Source organism: Odocoileus virginianus, chromosome 23 (assembly GCF_023699985.2).
Source record: "Odocoileus virginianus isolate 20LAN1187 ecotype Illinois chromosome 23, Ovbor_1.2, whole genome shotgun sequence".
NCBI classification, from domain to species: Eukaryota; Metazoa; Chordata; class Mammalia; order Artiodactyla; family Cervidae; genus Odocoileus; species Odocoileus virginianus.
This window is the reverse complement of record NC_069696.1, coordinates 30,476,523-30,498,111: the sequence shown is the minus strand read 5'-3', so window position 1 is coordinate 30,498,111 and position 21,589 is coordinate 30,476,523. Positions and strand designations below refer to the sequence as shown.

At 40.6% G+C, this 21,589-nt stretch overlaps 1 protein-coding gene and 1 long non-coding RNA gene across 16 annotated transcripts in view; one reads left to right on the top strand and one right to left on the bottom strand.

Moving 5' to 3' along the window:
- LMNTD1 (lamin tail domain containing 1) overlaps positions 1-21,589 on the top strand; it is a 480,744-nt gene that overhangs the window by 286,847 nt on the left and 172,308 nt on the right. For 12 of the 15 annotated variants that reach the window (XM_070453810.1, XM_070453812.1, XM_070453817.1 and 9 more), the window contains one exon: positions 19,825-19,926. Coding sequence is in view for 3 of the 15 variants with exons in the window: in XM_070453820.1 (XP_070309921.1) it covers positions 16,254-16,280; positions 19,825-19,926 (129 nt within the window). In the remaining 12 variants the exon portion in view is untranslated. Of the gene's footprint in view, positions 1-16,197; positions 16,281-19,824; positions 19,927-21,589 lie in introns of those variants that run through there. The other 3 variants (XM_070453820.1, XM_070453799.1, XM_070453798.1) reach the window with 1 other exon arrangement.
- LOC139030616 (uncharacterized) lies at positions 2,347-19,866 on the bottom strand. Its single transcript, XR_011483008.1, has 2 exons — positions 19,632-19,866; positions 2,347-2,712 (listed from the first exon to the last, which is right to left on the bottom strand). It is a non-coding gene; the product is annotated as an uncharacterized lncRNA (long non-coding RNA).

Sequence of the window (21,589 nt, the reverse complement as noted above, 5' to 3'; positions counted from 1 at the left end):
GCCTTAGGAAGCATCACTATGAACAAAGCTAGTGAAGGTGATGGAATTCCAGTTGAGCTATTTCAAATCCTAAAAGATGATGCTGTGAACATGCTGCACTCAATATGTCAGCAAATTTGGAAAACTCAGCAGTGGCCACAGGTCTGGAAAAGGTCAGTTTTCATTCCCATCCCTGAGAAAGGCAATGCCAAAGAATGCTCAAACTACTGCACAATTGCACTCATCTCACTCACTAGTAAAGTGATGCTCAAAATTCTCGAAGCCAGGCTTCAGCAATACTTGAACCATGAACTTCCAGATGTTCAAGCTGGATTTAGAAAAGGCAGAGGAACTAGAGATCAAATTGCCAACATCCACTGATCATCGAAAAGCAAGAGAGTTCAAGAAAAACATCTATTTCTGCTTTATTGACTATGCCAAAGCCTTCGACTGTGTAGATCACAATAAACTGTGGAAAATTCTGAAAGAGATGTGAATACCAGACTACCTGACCTGCCTCTTGAGAAATCCATATACAGGTCAGAAAGCAACAGTTAGAACTGGACATGGAACAACAGACTGGTTCCAAATAGGAAAAGGAGTATGTCAAGGCTGTATCTTGTCACCCTTCTTATTTAGCTTATATGCACAGTACATCATGAGAAATCCTGGGCTGTATGAAGCACAAGCTGGAATCAAAATTGCCGGGAGAAATATCAATAACCTCAGATATGTAGATGACACCACCCTTATGGCAGAAAGCTAAGAAGAACTAAAGAGCTTCTCGATGAAAGTGAAAGAGGAGAGTGAACAAGTTGGCTTAAAGCTCAACATTCAGAAAACTAAGATCATGGCATCTGGTCCCATCAGTTCATGGCAAATAGATGGGGAGACAATGGAAACAGTGTCAGACTTTATTTTGGGGGGCTCCAAAATCACTGCAGATGGTGACTGCAGCCATGAAATTAAAAGACACTCCCTGGAAGTAAAGTTATCACCAACCTAGACAACATATTAAAAAGCAGAGACATTACTTTGCCAACAAAGGTCCATCTAGTCAAGGCTATGGTTTTTCCAGTAGTCATGCATGGATGTGAGAGTTGGACTATAAAGAAAGCTGAGCTCTGAAAAATTGATGCTTTGAAGTGTGGTGTTGGAGAAGACTCTTGAGAGTCCCTTGCACTGCAAGGAGATCCAACCAGTCCATCCTAAAGGAGATCAGTCCTGAGTGTTCATTGGAAGGACTGATGTTGAAGCTGAAATGCCAATCCTTTGGCCACCTGATGTGAAGAGCTGACTCATTGGAAAAGACACTGATGCTGAGAAAGATTGAAGTCAAGAGGAGAAGGGGATGACAGAGGATGAGATGACTGGATGGCATCACCGACTCAATGGACATGAGTTTGAGTAAATTCCAGGAGTTGGTGATGGACAGGGAGGTCTGGTATGCTGCAGTCCATGGGGTCGCAAAGAGTCGGGCACGACTGAGTGACTGAACTGAACTGATGTATGTGTATACCTATATATATATATAAAAAAAAACTATTATCCTCTCAGCATTAAATGAGGCAGTCAGTGTTGTTACTATTTGATAGGTGAGAAAGTGGCATACAGAACTGTGGAATAATTTGCTCAAAATCATTTCTTTGGGAAATGGCAAAACCAAATCTTAAATCTACATCCTTCGGAAGCTAAACTCTGTAAAATTTTCCTATCCTTCCCAAAGCTTTTTTTTTTTTTTTTTTTTTATCTAAGTGGTAAACCAGAACACACACATTAACAAAGCAAACCAAAAAAACCCCCCTCTCAACAGTAATATAAATATGCAAGTATCAAGTGACAGGTGAGGGCTAAGAAGAGGAAGAAGAGATGGACGTGGATACTGTTCTACCAAGGTCCAGCCAGGAAACCAGAAGCCACATCAGATGTTTTAACGAAGAATTTGACCAGATGGATATCGGAAGACTGAAAATGCAAAGGAGAAGCCAGAGGTAACTGCAGGCAGCAGCCGCCACTCCCAGACTGCAGAAACAAAGATGGGAGTTGGCATTATCAGAACATAAAAGCTCAGACTAGAGGCCCTGGCCAGTTGAACCAGTCCTCTGAGCAGGGAACACTACTGGCTTGGTGCTGGTAATTCTGAGAGGTGGTGGTCAAGTTGGTCCTGGGGAGGTGGGGATGGAATCTGAAAACTGCAGCCAATTGTGACTGCAACTGCTTTGGATGAAAAAACAGAAAGAAAAAAAAAAGCATTGCTGGGGAGATACTCATAGGAGTAGGAAGTGCCAGTGGGCACTCAGAGGAAGTGTAATGGAAAGTAGAGTCCAGCTGCTCACCACTTAAAAGTCAATAAAGGGACACGGTTGGTGGAAAGGAAAGTTTGCTTTATTTTGGATGCTGGCAGCAGTAGGGGTGGGGAGGGGTGAGGCAGACATCTGCAAAGACTGACTTTCCCCAGCTGACAATCAGTGAGCAAGAGATTTTATAGGCGGAGGGAGGGGCCTCCTTGCAGGCGCAGCACAGTCAGCTCTGGCAGTCGTCTGCAAACTGGTCATCAGTGGTCTGATCAGTGTCATCTTGATTGTTTTAAGTAGAGTTAATCTTCAGTTCTAGGATCAGTTTGTTCCTGTTTCCTTGAGGCCAGTTCATTCTCAGAACTGTGGCAGCTTATGTCATGGCTATAGTTTGGTCATCTTGCAGTTAACCACTTCCACCTGGTGGGAGTTTCAGTATCTATAAGACAGTTCAAAAGATATTGTTTAGAATGTTATTTATAACCCCTGAGAGGGATCTAAAGGAACTGTGCTTAATGGCTAAACTGTTATTATTTAGTCTCCTTGGATTGTTTTCCTTTGTTTCTGCATGTTCTCACTTCTCAGATTAAACTTAGTCTTTGGCTAAGGTTTTTCCACAGGTGAAAGGCAGGCTGAGGGCATGGGGAGGGGGAAGAACCACAGGGTCTCACTCCATGTCAGAAGCAGAGCAGCAAATTCCCTTGTCCTCATTCAGCCTTGTAGTCTGCCACTCATGCTGCTATAGTCAGAGCCGAGCAAGGACCCAGCCAGCAGAGCGGAGCTGTGTGCTTCTGAGCCCTCATTGCTCCTCACTGGTGACCCACCTCTGCACAGGCTGGGCTTCCCTGGTGGTTCAGATGGTACACAATCTGCCTCTAGTGTGGAAGACCTGGGTTCGATCCCTGGGTTGGGAAGAAAGATCCCCTGGAGAAGGTAATGGCTACCCACTCCAGTATTCTTGCCTGGAGAATTCCATGGACAGAGGAGCCTGGTAGGCTACCATCCATGGGTTCGCAAAAAGTTGGACATGACTGAGTGACTAACACTTTCACACTTTCTGCACTGATTGGTTCATGAACTTGGAGGCAGGGCCCCAAGTTTGCAGTGTTCAGTCTCTTTTATAGTCTCAGCTCTATTTAGTGCGGCTCTACTGATGATCTTGGCTCGATTCACTCTTACAGATGAAAGAAGGTAACCTTTGTTGGGTTGTCCACAACTTTGTGGGCTTCCCTGATAGCTCAAGTGGTAAAGAATCTGCCTGCAATGCATGAGACATAAGAGACCTGGGTTCCACCCGTGGGTCAGGAAGATCCCCTGGAGGAGGAAATGGCAACCCACTCCAGTATTCTTGCCTGGAGAATCCCATGAACAGAGGAGCCTGGTGGCTACAGTCCACAGGATCACAAACAGTCGGATATGACTGAGCACACATTCATGCCACCCCAAGTTATTAACTAGTATCTGAATTTGCTGACTCAGCTTTTAAAAATTTTACTAGTGGCTCCTGTTACATTGCCCCTGTAATAGAATAGATTTTCCTCCCATATGGTATGTCTTTCTGATTTTCTTCTCTTTTTACAAATAGAAGCCCACCAGTGTTTATTTTTCTTTTTCCACATTATTATCCTCTGATCAGAATGAGTCATCATTCTTATCCCAAGATGTGGATGAAATTCCTGGGGTCTGCGACTTCAGAGGGAAGGCTAGTATAGCAAAAAGAATCATCAAATAAAATCAATCAGTGGTTCTCCAGACTTCAGACCAGTGCTGATTTATGATGTTTTTTCTAGTGAAAAAGAAAGACAATGTCGGGACTGTGGAACCAGTCAGCCTGGCTCCAATGCTGGCTCCATGATCTTCTGGAAGTTATATAACCATTCTACACCTCAGTTTTTTCATCTGTATCATGTAATAGAAATAGTTGTAGCAAAGGGACTTATGATGATCTGATGTTATTACATGTAAGCACATGGAACAGTAAGTACTCAGTAAATGATGATACTATTTTTGGAAAGATTAAGGATGTTAATGTCTCTTCCTTGGGAAGGACTGCCTATATGACATCATTTCTAGTTTTTTCTCTGCCTATATATAGGCAGAGAGAAAACCATATATAGTTTTTTCTATCTGAAAATTCTTTCTTGCCTAGAATGGAATTGACAGTAAATGCAATGAAATCAAAGTCTTAGAACACTACAATGAACTGCTCCTATGATATACAAAGAAATGAACAAACATCAAACAAGAATTTGCTCAGGGCTTTTGAGTTATAAGCTATTAATTTACTCATTCAGCATTAGTCTATAGGGTGCCAGCCATATACCTGCCAGACCCTGAGACCATGCTGGAAATACCATGATGAGCAAGACAGGCATGGCTCCTGTCCTCAGGATGATAAGTCTATAAGATTTTTCACATAACTTGCTTAATTTGATTCTCACAATCAACTTAGGAAGGGATAATGTTATTGTTATCCCTCTTTTCAAGAGAAAACTGAAACTTGGTGAGAGGAAAGTCATTCTATACATAGCACAGTAGAAGAAAATCGGGGATTCTTTTCATTATAACTTAATGATATGCTAGTGGGACTCTATGGACCAAGGTCCATATAGTCAAAGCTATGATTTTTCCAGTAGTCATATACGGATGTGGAAGTTGGACCATAAAGAAGGCTGAGTGCTAAAGAACTGATGCTTTTGAATTGTGCCGGAGAAGACTCTTGAAGGTCCCTTGGATAGCAAGGAAATCAAACCAGTCAATCCTAAAGGAAATCAACCTTGAATATTCACTGGAAGGACTGATGCTGAAGCTGAAGTTCCAGTACTTTGGCCACCTGTTGCAAAGAGCCAACTCATTGGAAAAGACCCTGCCGCTAGAAAAGAGTGAGGGTAGAAGGAGAAGAGGATGAGATGTTTAGATAGTGTCACCGACTCAATGGACACGAATTAGCGCAAACTCCAGGAAATAGTGAAGTACAGGGAAGCCTGGCGTGCTAGTTCATGGAGTTGCAGAGTCAGACTCGATTTAGCAACTGAACAACAACAATACTATGTGTTGGCCTAGTCCTTCGCCCAGGAAGTGTATCTCTGCTCTTTTAAGGGAAGTCTGTGGGGAAATGTACTTCATAAATTTGTCTGAAGCTCAATTTTTCTGGAACACATCTAGTCTGTGAAATTAGACTGTTCTTTCTCTAGTAGAACACTTGTCTCTGAAATATAACAATTGGGCTTCCACTTGTCTCATATCTTACAATTAGTTGAATGAAGGGTGTGAATTGTGTCTTTAATGCCTTCTGACCTGTTCTTTCCACCTTCTTCATGACCTTTTTGCCTTTCCTGTCCACCAAGAGGACACTTTACTATGCTAATATGCCTTATGGAGCACCAAATAGGGGAAGAAAACATTCTTTGTTTCCCTTCTCTTTCCACCTAATTGTTTTTTCTGGCATTATCTTTTCTTTTTTTTTTTTTTTAATCGGGTGGAGAGGGAGGTGGGAGGGGGGATCGGGATGGGGCATACATGTAAATCCATGGCATTATCTTTTTAAAAAAATTTTATTGGAGTATAGTTGATTTACAATGTTGTGTTAGTTTCAAGGGTACAGCAAAGTGATTCAATTATACATGTACATATATAGTCATTCTTTTTCAGATTCTTTTCCCATATAGGTTATTAAAAAATATTGAGTATAGTTCCCTGTACTATACAGTAGGTTCCTATTGGTTATCTACTTTTTATATAGTATTGTGTGTATTTTAATCCCAAGCTCCTAATTTATCCCTTCCCTTCCCCCCACCCTACATACACTTTTCCCGTTTGGTAACCTTAAGTGTGTTTTCAAAATCTCTGAGTCTTTCTGTTTTAAAGATAAGTTCATTTATATTATTTTTAAAATTAGATTTCATTATGAGTGATATCATATGATATTTTTCTTTCTCTGTCTGACATACTTCAGTTAGTATGATAATCTCTAGGCCTATCCATGTTGCTGTAAGTGGCATTATTTCATTTTCTAGTGGCTGAGTAATATTTTATTGTATATATGTACCACATCTTCTTTATCCATTCCTCTGTTGATAGACATTTAGGTTGCTTCCTTTCATTGGCTATTGTAAATAGTCCTGCAACGAACCTTAAAGTGTGTGTATCTTTTTGAATTATGGTTTTGTCCAGAGACATGCCCGGGAATAGGACTGCTGGATCATATGGTACCTCTATTTTTATTTTTTTAAGGAACCTCCATGCTAAGTCCATACTGTTTACCATAATGGCTGTACCAATTTACATTCCCACCAATAATGTAGGAGGGTTACTTTTTTCCCACACCATTTCCAGCGTTTATTGTTTATAGATTTTTTGAGGATGGTCATTCTGATCAGTGTGAGGTCATAGCTCACAGTTTTGATTTGCATTTCTCTGATAATTAGTGATGTTGAGCATCTTTTCATGTGCTTTTTGGCCATCTGTATGTCATCTTTGGAAAAATGTCTATTTAGATCTTCTGCCTATTTTTTGATTGGATTGTTTGCTTTCATAACCTAGAGCTCCATGAGCTGTTTATATATTTTGGAGAATAATCCTTTGTCGGTCCCTTGTTTGCAAATTTTTCTCCCATTCTGTGGGTTGTCTTTTTCATTTTGTTTATGGTTTCCTTTGCTGTGTAAAAGCTTTTAAGTTTAATTAGGTCCCATTTGTTTATTTTTGTTTTTATTTTCATTACTCTAGGAGGTGGATCAAAAAAGATACTGCTATGAATGATGGAAATAAATACAAAAATAAATGGGACCTACTTAAACTCAAAAGCTTTTGCACAGCAAAGGAAACAATAAACCAAATGAAAAGACAACCCACAGATTGGGAGAAAACATCTGCAAGTGATATGACCAACAAGGTATTAGTCTCCAAAATTTACAAACAGTTCATGATGTTTAACAGCATCAAAACAAACAACCCAGTCAACAAATGGGCAGAAGACCTGAATGGATATTTTTCCAAAGATGTACAGATGACCAACAGGCACATGAAAACATGTACAACATTACTAATTATTAGAGAAATGCAAATCAAAACTACAATGAGGTATCACCTCACACCAGCCAGAATGGCTATCATTAAAAAAAAAAAATCCACAAAAAATAAATGCTGGAGAGGGTGTGGAGAGAAGGGAACCCTCCTACATTGTTGGTGGGAATGAAAATTTGTACAGCCACTATGGAGAATAGTATGGAGGCTCCTTAAAAACTAAACACAGAGCTATCATATGACCTTGCATTCTCAGTTCTAGGCACATATCTGGAGAAAAACATGATTCGAAAGGATATATGCACCCCAGTATTCATTGCAGCACTATTTACAATAGCCAAGACACGGAAGCAACCTAAATGTCCATCAACAGAGGAATGGATAAAAAAGATGTGGTATATATATGGAATATTACTCAGCCATTAAAAAGAAGGAAATAATGCCATTTGCAGCAACATAGATGGACCTAGAGAATGTCATACTGAGTGAAGTAAGTCAGACAGTGGAGAAATATTGTATGACATCCCTTATATGTGGAATCTGAAAAGAAATGATACAAATGAACTTATTTACAAAACAGAAAGGCTCACAGACTTAGAAAACGAACTTATGGTTGGTGGGGGAAGGGATAGTTAGGGAGTTTGGGATGGTCATGTACACACACCACTATATTTAAAATGGATAACCAACAGGGACCTATTGTATAGCACATGGAACTCTGCTCAATGTTATGTAGTAGCCTGGATGGGAAGCGACTTGGGGGAGAATGGATACATGTGTGTGTATGGGTGAGTCCCTTCTCTCTTCACCAGAAACTATCACAACATTGTTAATAGGTTATACCCCAATATAAAAGAAAAAGTTCAAAAGAAAATAAAAAATGAAAAAGATACTGCTGCAATTTATATCAAAAGTGTTCTTCCAGTGTTTTCCTCTAAGAGTTTTTATAGTGTCTGGCCTTACATTTAGCTTTTTCATCTACTTTGTGTTTATTTTGTGGATGGTGTTAGAGAATGTTCTAATTTCATTTTTTTCACATTTAACTGTCCAGTTTTCCCATCACCACTTATTGAGAAGACTGTCTTTTCTCCATTGTATATTCTTGCCTCTTCTGTTGTAGATTAATTGACCATAAGTGTGTGGGTCTATTTCTGGGCTTTCTATCTGGTTCCATTGATCTATATAGAGAGAAGTTATTCAACATAATACAGACTGTATCTTACAAACCCACAGCTAACATCATTCTCAACAGTGAAAGACTGAAAGCATTTCCTCTAAGATCAGGAACAAGACAAGGATGTCTGCTGTTGCCACTATTATTCAACATAGTTTTGGAAGTCCCAGCCACAGCAATCAGAGAAGAAAAGAAATAATAGGAATCCAAATTGGAAAAGAAGATGTAAAACTGTCACTTTATTTGCAGATGACATGATACTATACATACAAAATCCTAAAGATGCTACCAGAAAACTGCTAGAACTCATCAATGAATTTGGTAAAATTACTAGATACAAAATTAATACACAGAAATCTCTTGCATTCCTATACACTAACAATGAAAGGTCAGAAAGAGAAATTAAGGAAACAATCCCATTTACCATCACATCAAAAGAATAAAATACCTAGGAATAAACCTACCTAAGGAGGCAAAAGACCTGTACTTCAGAAGCTATAAGATACTGATGAAAGAAATAAAAGTTTATGCAAAAAGATGGAGAGATATACCATGTTCTTGGATTGGAAGAATCAGTATTGTGAAAATGACAATACTCAAAGTAATCTATAGATTCAGTGCAATTTCTACCAAATTACCAATGCCTCTTTTCACAGAACTGGAACAAAAATTTTTTTAAATTTGTATGGAAAGTCAAAAACCCAAATAACCAAAACAATCCTGAGAAAGAAAAAAAAAAACACTGGAGGAATCAGGCTCCCTGAATTCGGGCTATACTATAAAACTACATTAATCAAAACAGTATGGCACTTGCTTCCATTATCTTTTAAGCAATGTCTGCGAAGGGGTGATTTGTTAACAGTAAGTGAGCAATGTCTGCTAAGGGTTATTTGTTAACAGTAAGATGATAAAAATGTCAAGCCTCAAAGGAGTGGAATTCTGAAGTGACAGAATTCTGCTGTCAAAGAGCAGAAAAAGCAGCACTTCTGCTCTTTGCTTTAGCTTTGGTCCATTAATGTCTCATGAACCTATAGTCACTGGGATAAGATGTCCATGTTACATTTACACCATCAACTTCTGAGGCAGTATGGCAGGTGCCTTTCATACACAAGCTTATAGCTCCTTACAGGAGCCCCAGTAGGTAGGTACCTGATATACAAAAGAGGAAACAGAAGTTGCCTTTAAATGTCCTCCCTCCTTTACATCCTTTTTTTTTATAATAACTTGGAAACTTAAAGAAAGGATTTACTGATAGGTCAAGTGAATGAGGCATGTAACTAAAAGGCATTGGATCTAAGATTTGAACCCAGAGCTCTATGGCAGCAAAGTCTGTGCTTTTCCATGTATGCTAGTGCTTCTCAAACTTTCTACGGCCAGATATGAATTCTACAAACTTTTCAAGTGACATCCATGATCAAATACGTTTGTGAAACGCTGAATGTATTTGATTTCTTTGGAGATTCACAGTGTATACTTAGCAAATTTAGATACTGCTGCTGCTGCTGCTAAGTTACTGCAGTCGTGTCCGACTCTGTGCGACCCCATGGACTGCAGCCTACCAGGGTCCTCCGGCCATGGGATTTTCCAGGCAAGAGTACTGGAGTGGGGTGCCATTGCCTTCTCTGAATTTGGATTCTAGGGACTGCTAAATATAAAAAAAAAAACACCTATTTATGTAGCTTAACCCAACATTTGAGTTTCAAATCCCTTCCTGGTTCAAACACTTAAAACACTCACTGTAGGATGGAGAAATGTGACTCTGCAATGCAGCAGTTAAAGCAATGAGAAAACCAGGACAACTGCTAGGCTTGAATAAAAGACTTCCTGTGGAGCTAGGGTCACTGTCTGGGTCAGAATGATCTGCTACAATCTAGAAGGCGGTGTTAATTATGGTCTTAGGAACAGAAAGTGTCACGTAAGGCATGGAAAAAGTTCTTTAAAAGGGGGAAAGATTTATGTGGAAAGGATCCCATTTAGCTGGAAGTATAGCTACAGTATGCTAAGTAAGCAAGAAGAGGCCGCAATTAAAAATACAATCATCAGGTTGTATTTTTATATATGGTTATAATTGGGTCCTTTCTCACTTTTCAGAATAAGACCAACAGGAGAGATTGATTCATTTTCCTAGGGTGACCAACCATCTCAATTTGCAGGATTCTCAGTCTAAAACTAGAAGAATCTTGGGTAAACCTGGACAAGTGGTGAAGCTACATTTACTGATAAATGATTATTTGCAAAGGTAAATACTCAGGCACCACATCCATGCAATCTGAACATGTTTTAAAAGTTCATTCTCTTCATCAAAGGTTCACATGGATAATTGATGATACAGTTTTGATGTAGAGTGAAGCGTTCTCACACGTTAGATGTAAATCATATAGCTTGAAATTCATTAGGGACCCATCAAATTTTTATTCTTAGCAAGTCAGATCAGAGGGCAGTGTAATTAATCTGATACTGGCGCCCTTAGTGATGTCGGCCTGACCCAGGGAGACCTGTGCCAATTCCAGGGCTGTCAGAATCCACCTGGGAGGCAGAAAGCAGAGTTTAGGGTTGCTGCAGCCTCTAGCGGGCTTCCCAGGTGGTGCTAGTGGTAAAGAATCTGTCTGCCACTGCAGGAGACAAGAGACATGGGTTCTGTTCCTAGGTTGGAAAGCTCCCCTGGAGGAGGGAATAGCAACCCACTTCAGTATCTTTGTCTGGAGAATCCCATGGACAGAGGAGCCTGGTGGGCTATAGTCCGTAGGGTCACAAAGAGTCAGACATGACTGAGCGACTAAGCAGCGGCAGGACTTATTTCCTTTATAAAGAAGATAGCAGTCTGTTTATTTTCCAGTTAAAAGAAAATGAAAGAGTTGCTCTCTGAAATTTCAGTATTGGAGTTCACGGTCCTGCATAGCTTCTGAACCTGCATAAAAACGTCTGATTTGCAGGAGGCTGGTTGTTGAATTATGATGCTGAGACCTATGCAATCGCACTCTAAAACCTTGCAAAACTAACGCCCTTGTAAAGTCTCCATTGAAATATTACACTTTTCCCACTAGGGCATCTTATAGAAGGTTTCAAATGACTGGAGGGGAAATAAAGAGATTAATCACTTTTAAGCACCAATTAATGTGGCTCTGGACAATCAAGTTTTTAAAAGAAAATTTCTAGGACTTAACACTGCTATGCTTCAGCTAATGACTGTTTATTATTTCCTGGCTTAACTGGTTTATATCCTTAAATATATCCTAATTTATGTAAGGTTTATTTGTTGTTGTCATTTTTCAGTTGCTAAGTCATGTCTGACTCTTTGCAACCATGGACATTAGCCCACCAGGCTCCTCTGTTCATGGGATTTCCCAGGCAAGAATACTGGAGTGGACTGCCATTTCCTTCTCCAGGGGATTTTCCTGACCCAGAGATCAAACCGTCTCCTACATTGGCAGATGGAGTCTTTACTGCTGAGGTTTATATCCTTAAAGTCCTAACAATTATTCTTTGACTTGAGTGTCCAGTTTCAGATTTAATACTCTATGGTCAGTTTGTCTGAAAGGAAAGATCTAGAAACAAAGGAAGTGGTGTAATTTTCCAAAAACAACTATGTAGTTGACTCATTGGAAAAGAGCCTGATGCTGGGAGGGATTGGGGGCAGGAGGAGAAGGGGACGACAGAGGATGAGATGGCTGGAAGGCATCACCGACTTGATGGGCATGAGTTTGAGTAAACTTCGGGAGCTGGTGATGGACAGGGAGGCCTGGCATGCTGCGATTCATGGGGTCGCAAAGAGTCAGACATGACTGAGTGACTGAACTGACTGAACTGAGATGATAAGTTGACTTTCTTGAGGAGCAACTTTCCCAGATCTTCTTTTTACATCCCTAGGTAGGCTTACCCAGCTAGTTAATTATCACTCTATTAAGCTCACTTTTTGCTGCTCCTTTTAATGTGGGCAGTCTTAGGGTTTTGCGGTCTTTTTTGCTCTCCTCATGTACTTTCTCTAGACCATCTCCTCAACAGCCATTACTTTAACTGACATCTCTAAACTTATGACACAAAATTTATAGTTCTACCCGAGACTCTCTCTAAAGCTCTTTTTACACCTTTCCCTGGAAATTTCATAGTCATCTTAAACTCAACATCTCTAAACCCTGAGTTGGCCATCATCTCCTTCTCTTTTATTCCCTACTTCAGGAAGTGATAGCACCACCTATCAGCCAGCCAGGCCAGAAACTGTGGATTATTTTAGATTTTACTCTCCCTGCAGAATGACCCTCTATAAGGATTGCTCACAGTCCACCATGAGCAAGTTCCCTCTTGCCATCACGTGTGGCTTTTCATGGCTCTAGTCATCCATCTCACACGGGAAGATGCCATTAAAGTTCTCTTGCAGCACTAACGATGAATGGAGGTCTGGAGTGAGAGGAGAGGGGATGTCCCCTCAACTCTCTGGGTCATGTGTCTTAAAAGCCAAATCACATGTCCAACTCCTCTCTCTCCTTCATCCAGTTGTGATTCGTGATGGTGAGTACAAGACAGCTACCGAACTGCACTGAGAACCATTCCTATATTCTACCTTCAGATGTGTTTCTAGAAACAGTATGGAGGAGTCTCCAAAAAGTTAAAAAATAAAACTTGCACATATTACAGCAATTTCACTACTGGGTATTTATCCAAAGAAAATGAAAACACTGATTAAAAAGATATTAATACATGCATCTCTGTGTTCACTGCAACATTATTGACAACAAGCAAGGTATGGAAGCAAGCTAAGTATTCATCAGTGGATGAATGGATAAAGAAGTTTGAGTATATATATATGAATATTACTAAGTCATAAGAAGAATGAAATCTTGCCATTTGCAATAACATGAGTGTACTAGAGGGTATTATGCTAAATGAAATAAGTCAGAGAAAGACAAGTACCATACGATTTCACTAGAAGGTAGAATCTAAGAAACAAAACCAACCAGCAAACTAGAAACAGGCTCATATATACAGAGAACAAATTGGTGATCACCAGAGGGGAAGGGATCCAGGGTTAGGCAGAATAGGTGAGGGGAATCAAGAGGTACAAACTTCTAGTTATAAAATAAGTAAGTCATAGGGATATAATATACAGCAAAGGGAATATGGTCAATACTATTGTAATAACTTTGTGTGGCGACAGATTGCACCATTGTGCAATTACCATTGTGATCAATTTGTAAAGTATATAAATCTTGAATCACTACATTGTGCACTCGAAACGAATATAACATTGTATGCCAACTATACTTCAATTAAATTTTTTAATTCAAAATAATATAGGTCTGAGTTCTCCAAAGGATGCTTCTGGATATCACTTTTTACACATCCAGAACATCTGAACCCAGTTTAGGCTCAGGCTAGAATGTCACGCATCCACTTAGACAAATGATATGTGTAGCTTGAGGCTCTAGACAATTCCTGAATGCCTTTATTGACCAGGTCTGGGGTCATGATTTGAGGAGTTACTTGAAAAACACCATTCACTTGTCCAAATACAGTAGTTCAAGTGGATGCTCTCATAACATTTGAAAAGTGCTTTGGCATTTACATGAAGAAATTAGAAAGAGGCTCCCTTCCTATGGTCCCTGCAAATAAGGCTCTTTGCTAAACAAACATGCTGTTTGAAGCACAGTTCTTTTAAGCCTTCTGCCCCCTAGAAAGGGCTTCGCAGGGGGCCCAGCAGTAAAGAATCCTCCTGTAGTACAGGAGACTGGTTTCGATCCCTGGGTGGGGAAGATCCCCTGGAAGAGGGCATGGCAACCCACTCTAGTATTCTTGACGGAGAATCCCATGAACAGAGGAGACTGGTGGGCTAAAATCCATAGGGTCGCAAAGAGACACGCCTGAAGCAACTGAGTATGCATGCACACACGCCCACTAGAAAAGAGGACCCTGATCATCCAGCTTGTATAATGTGATATTGAGCCTGCAGTGATTTGTCCCTACAGCCCTGCTGAACAAGGGCTGAGTCACCCACCTGGTGTGGAAATGTGAGAATGTCACTTGCACATATTTGGTGATCTTGCTTGAAGTCATTACTGAGTTTCAACCAATTTTTTTCCTTCAGTGACCATCCTCAGTGTCATACTACTCTTGTGAAACAAAAGGTCTGAGATTTTTCTTTTCTGACATTTTTTTTTGTGGAAGGTAAATTAAGCTTTGCAGAAATCTGTGGCTCATTTTAGAAAGAGTCTGCCCTTTAGTACTAACAGGTACTCATAATCTTCAGAGACTCAGACCTTTCACAGGTATTTAGAGAAATATTGAACTTATGATATTATCTAATTAAATGAACGAAAAACTAAGAGTACAACCAACTAAAATTTGGCTTTCCTCTGATCACCCTACTGGAATCACAGTACTTTCAGAGGTCATCCCTTTTTCCCTCCCTACTCTTTGGAAGCAATGTCAACATTTTTTCTTACATTCTACTACTTCCTCTCCTTTTTTTTTTTTCTTTTTTCATCATGAGAGCATCATGGTCAAATTGATATTTTAGAAGGACCAGCCCAGTATCTGAGAGGAGAATGGATGGGAGGACAGACTGGTGGGGGATGGAATTAGGCTGGGGGCAGATGCCACATCCAGACGAGCTGAGAGCCTGATTGAGAGAGGACTGGAGGGTCAGGTCAGTAGTACTTGGTACAGGCGTAGCTTCTGGAGATGGATGGGGTGGAGGATAGATGCAGACAGGGGGTTGCTGGGGTGGAAATGCCTTTGGGACATCCCGGGAATATGCTCAGAGACAATTGTCTTGGAGGAACTTGTGTCTGTAAGTGGCATGGGTGTTATTCCCTAAAACAGATCTGAGCTTCCCCACAAGCCCCCTTAAGCACCAGGGTGGAGGGTGTAAGGGAAAGCCAATCAATATATAACACCATTTCCTCTCTAGTTTAAATCGTTTAACCCTTTTGAGTCAGTGCTCAGTCTTTGTTATTTAAAATTTAATTTGTGCTATGTACTTATGCTAACCCTAACCCTAACCCTAATTTTCTTTTAGTCACCCAGTCATGGCTGACTCTTTGTGGCCCCATGGACTGTAGCCCGCCAGCCTCCTCTGTCCATGGGATTTCCCAGGCAAGAATACTGGAATGGGTTGCCACTTCCTACTTCAAGGGATCTTCCCAACCAGGGGACTGAACCTGGGTCTCTTGTGTCTCCAGCATTGGCAAGCACATTCTTTACCATGGAGCCACCTCGGAAGCTCCACAATTTATTTCTCTCTTCCTTAGGAAGTCCATAGCATCTGATCATATGAGGCTCCGCCCCATCTCTATCTTTGTGGGTCACTTTTTGTCTCTATGTCTTTGAGGAGCAAAGAGAAGGCCCCTGTGCCCAGAGAACAGAGAGCAGGGTTGTGGGGGCCGGTCTATGCCAGGTGAATCTGGGATGTCATAAGAGCCAGACCATGAGGACCTGGTGAGCTATATTGGGAACTTTGGTCCTTATTCTAAGGGAAACCAGAAGCTTTTTGTGGGTCTTGAAAGGGTGAAACAGTTCCTGACGTGATTTTTAAAGACCGGAACAGTGCGAAGAGTGGAACTGAGCGGAAGCAGGAGCAGACATGGCCGAGCAGTTAGAGGCCGAGGCAGCGGGGCGGGAGGACAGCAGCCCGTGCAGCCGCGGTGACGGGGAAGGCGGGTGAAGTGTTAGGAGACAGAATGGGCGGAACCTGGGGACTGTTTAGGTGGGGGTTCCGGAAGGAGAAGGCTAGCATGATTCCAGGGTTTCTGAGAGGAGCAACAGAAGACATGGCAGTCTGTCTGTGACAGATGAGGAGGAAGGGCAGATTGGGGAGGGTGAGTGTTCTCCTAAATGTCCGCACCCACTTCTCTGGCCCCATCTGCCCGGCCAGTTCTACCTGCCACTCCCCTTTCCAGATGGTCAGCTGCAGCCCCAGAGATAACTCAGCCACTGACCACTACGCACGCATGTTCTCCAACCTCATCTGGGCCTCCTGGCTCTTCGGGAATATTGTATCAATTTCAAATTAAATCTTTTTCTGTTCCTCATATTAAGTTTTAAAAACATTTTTACTCTTTCCTTATTTCTTTCCTTCACTTTATTGTAGTTTCAGTAATGCCATTAAAAGCCCTTTAAAAATATAAATGTATTAAAGGAAAAGCATACAATGGCTTAAATAGTATTATCTTTTAACCTCTAATTATACTATAAATAATGTTATATACTATAAACATTATTATTAGTATCTTTTGACCTCCTTATTCTATTCAGCTCCATGGCAACCACGGATACATATTAGTTCCTGTTGAAAATAGGCTTTTCAAGAAACCCAAACTTGGCCTCCTCGGTCTCCTAGGTCCCAAGCTTCCTTACAACGTATCTTTCCCACCTGTCACTTGCCTTCCTATATAAGTTCAACGGCTGTCAGTATTTTTATTTATTTCTTAAATTTAATTTTTATTGGAGTATAGTTGCTTTGTTTCATTGTAATATATTAGTTTCTACTGCACAGCAAAGTGAACTAGCTTTATGTAACATATACCCCCACCCTTTTTTTGGATTTCCTTCCCATTAAGGTCACTATAGAGCACTGTGTTAGGGTTTCCTGAAACATGCAACAGATACTCTTTCCATATTTCTGGTTCTTTCTTCCCTCCTCAGTTTTAGCAAACTACCTTGGCTCTTAATTTGCTTTAAAATATAGAAGCCAAAGGATGTGATTTTCCTCAAATTTTCTTACCCCCAGTTTAGAACTTCTCTGAACCTTCATTCATTCTCTTTTCTTTCTTGCCTCGGTGAAAGAAATCTCTCTCTCTCCTTTCCAAGTTTTTTTTCTCCCTCTGTGTCCCCATGCCACCCCATTCCACTTTTCCTGGAGCATTGTCTCATAGACTACCCCCATTTCACATCTCATGCTGAAGGAAATGATGTTTTTCTTTTTCTTTTTTTTGAGCCCAGTATTTATACACTCAATATAGAAAATTTGGAAGATACAGAAAGGAACAAAGATGAGTGCAAAAACCACCCACAATCTCATACAATAGAGAAAACCACATTTGATTTCTAATTAAAAAAAAAAATTTCTCTTGCTACTGATTCCCTCCCCTCAGCCTGAAAATATGTTCAGTTCTTCTTTCTCCTCTTGGTTTTCCTATTTCAGTTAGTGGTGTTATCTTTTTAATCTTATTATCATTTATTTAGGCAGGATAGACAATAGGGAATCTTTGAGTCTTCAATTTGCTCAATTCAACATAAAATTCTACTGATAATATTATATTGATTACTTACTTGTGTTAGGCACACTGCTAAGTACATTAGCTGTGTTTTCCCAATCTTTCACTGCACCACATTATTCTTATTTTACATGTAAGCAAGCAGAAACTTTGAGGTTCACAGCTAAGCAATGAAGTCAGAATTTGAACTCAAGCCTGTTTATTTCCAAAGTTTCTGTCATTTCAATTTGTCCTCTCCTGTCTTTTTCCACTGCTGTTGCTCTGGACGAGTGCTAAGTCGCTTCAGTTGTGTCTGACTCTGTGACCCTGTGGACTGTAGCCCGCCAGGCTCCTCTGTCCGCGGGATTCTCCAGGCAAGAACACTGGAGTGGGTTGCCATGCCCTCCTCCAGAGGATCTTCTCAACCCAGGGATCGAACCCAGGTCTCCCGCAGCTTCTGCATTGGCAGGCGGGTTCTTTACCATTAGCACCACCTGGAAAGCCCTACTGCTGCTCTAGCTCACATTATCCAATTCCCAAATAGCCAAATCACCTCATTAACAACACTTCCCACTCTTCATTCATACTCATCATTGGAGATTAGTAGAGGTCTGGCACATTGAATTGCCCTGGTCCCATCAATTCCGTTGTATCTTTACCAAGAAACAGTTGTATTTTATCAGCAAGCCAATCAATGCACTTGTACTGTTCATTACATTACAGCATTTAATTACATATTATGTAAACCAATGAAACCTTGAGTGTAAAAGAGAGTTGTTCCTATGAAAACTAAGTTGAGATTCTTTGGAAAGACTTGGTGAGAGTGAGTGGCCTGAAAATATAATCCAAATCAGTATAGGAAAGGTGAAACAGACATGATTGGGAAAAGTTTGTAAACATATCTTTAAGATTCTGCACTCAAATTGTTTTTGCTGCAATTTAAAGAAACAGAAGTTTGATGTGGCTCTTATAAGAAAAATGATACAACTCTAATTAGCAGACAATCAGAGGAAGGGCCTTGGCATTTTATTCTATTATACTATTGCTGAATGTGCTCATATATGTCTTAGTTAAACTATAATATCTAAGATAAGTGTGTATAACTTTTTAAAATTCCCTGCCTGTTAAACCAAGTAAATAAGTGTTAGTTGTTCAGTTGTGTATGATTCTTTGCAACCCCATGGACTGTAGCCTACCAGGCTCCTCTGTCCATGGAATTCTCCAGGCAAGAATACTGGAGTGGGTAGCCATTCCCTTCTCCCCAGTATCTTCTCAACCCAGGGATGGAACCTGCGTCTCTTGTGTCTCCTGCATTGACAGGTGGGTTCTTTACCAGCTGAGCCATAGAGAAGCCCTTTAAGAGGTCATATCATGTTAAAAAGAATTATTCCCTCTAGGGCTTGTCATTTTACATAGTCCTTCCATTCAAGAATGGTTCCCATTTTAATTCTAAAGCATGGCACAAATAAATCTATCACAAGAAAGAAACAGACTCATAGATATGGAGAACAGACTTGTGGCTGCCAAAGGGGAGAGGGGAGGGAAAGTGATGGCCTGGGAAGCTGGGGTTAGCAGATGTAAGCTATTATGAATAGAATGGATAAACATCAAGGTCCTACTGAATAGCACAAGGAACTATATTCAATATCCTGTGATAAACCATGATGGAATTAAAATGCATATATATATATGCGTTATATATATATGTATATATATACACATATGTCACCCTGGGGTGGGATGACTGCGAATTTATCCTAGGATAGTTCTCATCTTATTAAAATCTTTTAAAATGGGGGCCATTCTTGGAGAAGGAAATGGCAATCCACTCCAGTATTCTTGACTCGAGAATCCCATGAACAGAGGAGTCTGGCGGGTTATGGTACATGGGGTCACAAAGAGCTGGACATGACTGAGCAACTCACACTAACACACCCTGCCTTGTCCCCAGGGTAAAGAAGAGAGTGGCCTTACCTGTGATTGGTCAATGGCCGCAGGTGACTCTCCCTGCATCAGGAATGTCATTGTTTTAATCACTTGCTACAGCCTGAAGATTTGGCAGCAAGGCTGGTGCTTATATAGAGAAGGAAGCTAACTACTTCATTTCATTCTTCTGTTGGAACATTTTCCTACCCACTTACCAATAATCTTCCCTTTCCTTTCACAGCTCCTCTCTGAAGAGACCAACAATAGTGCATTCATCAGAAGAGCTCCAGTTGGAGCCCAGGAAGAGACAACGGAAGGCTGGGACCAGACGGGCTGGCTAGAGGTCAGTGTCCACCAGCTCCTGGGTTATTGGCTTCCAGTCTCTCCAAAGGGGGCTCTTAACAGAGGCGGATAGAAACTTCCATTTAATTCCATGTGGTATAAAAATGTAATTGTTTCACCCATAAAGGCAGTCATGTTTCTATAACAATGGCTCCATTCAGGGCTTTCAAGAGTCATTACTACAAGTTCTTTTAGGGACTTAAAAGCAATTATTTTCTTGATCTGAAGCAAAAAAAGAATCAGAACACAAGGCTCTCTTTTTCCATTTTTGTTTTCAATAAATAAGGAAAGACATCACCTGAGTGCTTTAATCATGAGCATCTTTGAGACGACAGTGGATATGGGGCACTAAATTCACCTCTGACCTGAAATCATAGCACTTTAATCCTTTTTGATGCCCTTTCATGGAGAAATTAACAGCTCAATAAGGACAACTCATGGAAAAGGCAGATAATAAACCAGGATGTTGGTCCTCTTATCTACCATCTGGCAACTCTATTAATTTATTTATTTGGCTGCATTGGGTCTTAGTTGTGGCACGGGGAATTGTAGTTGCATCACTCAGGACCTTTTGCTGTGGTGTACGGACTCTCTGGTTGTGGCTCGTGGGCTGTGGCTGTGTGGCATACGGGATCTCTGTTCCCTGACCAGGGATCAAACCCGTGTCGCCTGCATTGGAAGGTGGGTTCTTGGGTTTTTTTGCAAGGGGGTTCTTAACCATTCAACCACCAAGGAAGTCTCTGTCTGGCAACTCTTGATAACACAAGAGTTAAGATAACACAAAATGGCTGAAATTTCAAGAAAAGTCTCATCCAATCTGAGAGGGATTCTGTTTATTGTTTTGATTTTTTTAAAAAAACATTTCCAGTATATATTTGTAAATTTAAGAGCAGATTGCCATATATGGGATCTGATCAGCAGGGCTGAAATCGATGGGTGCTCTGGCCAACAACCTTTTGCCCTGGCTTCCTGTAATTCATGTATATGGGCTAGTGGAAACTCACTTTCAGAGTAAATAATAGAAAATTCACAAATAACCTAAATATTCAATCGTAAGATACTAGCTGAAAAATACACATAAAATCATTAAATGAAATTATTAAAGTAATGTTATGTGTGTGTGTGTGTGAGTGTGTGTGTGTGTGTACGCGCTAAGTCACTTCAGTCTTGTCTGACTCTTTGCCACCCTATGGACTGTAGCCATGGTATATATGTATATAACTACATGAAAAAGCAGGTTAAAAATAAGTATAATATATAGCTCCATTTTTGAGAAATATATGTAGACATACAGAAATACAAACATATGCTATATATGTGTGTATGTACATACACACACACACATGCAGTCTATATATTATCTATTCAGGAAAAAAAAATTGGAAGACTGCACACCAAAATGTTGACTGTAGTTATCTTCATCCGATAAGCTTATTTATTTATTTATTTTTGGCTGCACTGGATCTTCATTGCTCTGCTCTGACTTTCTCTGGTTGTGGTGAGCAGGGGCTACTCCCTAGTTGCAGTGCACAGGCTTCTCATTGTGGTGGCCTCTTTTGTTGCAGAGTGTTGGCTTTTGGGCATGCAGGCTTCAGTAGTTGCAGCTTGTGGGCTCCAGAGTGCAGGCTCAGAAGCTGTGGCACATGGGCCCAGTTGATTCACCC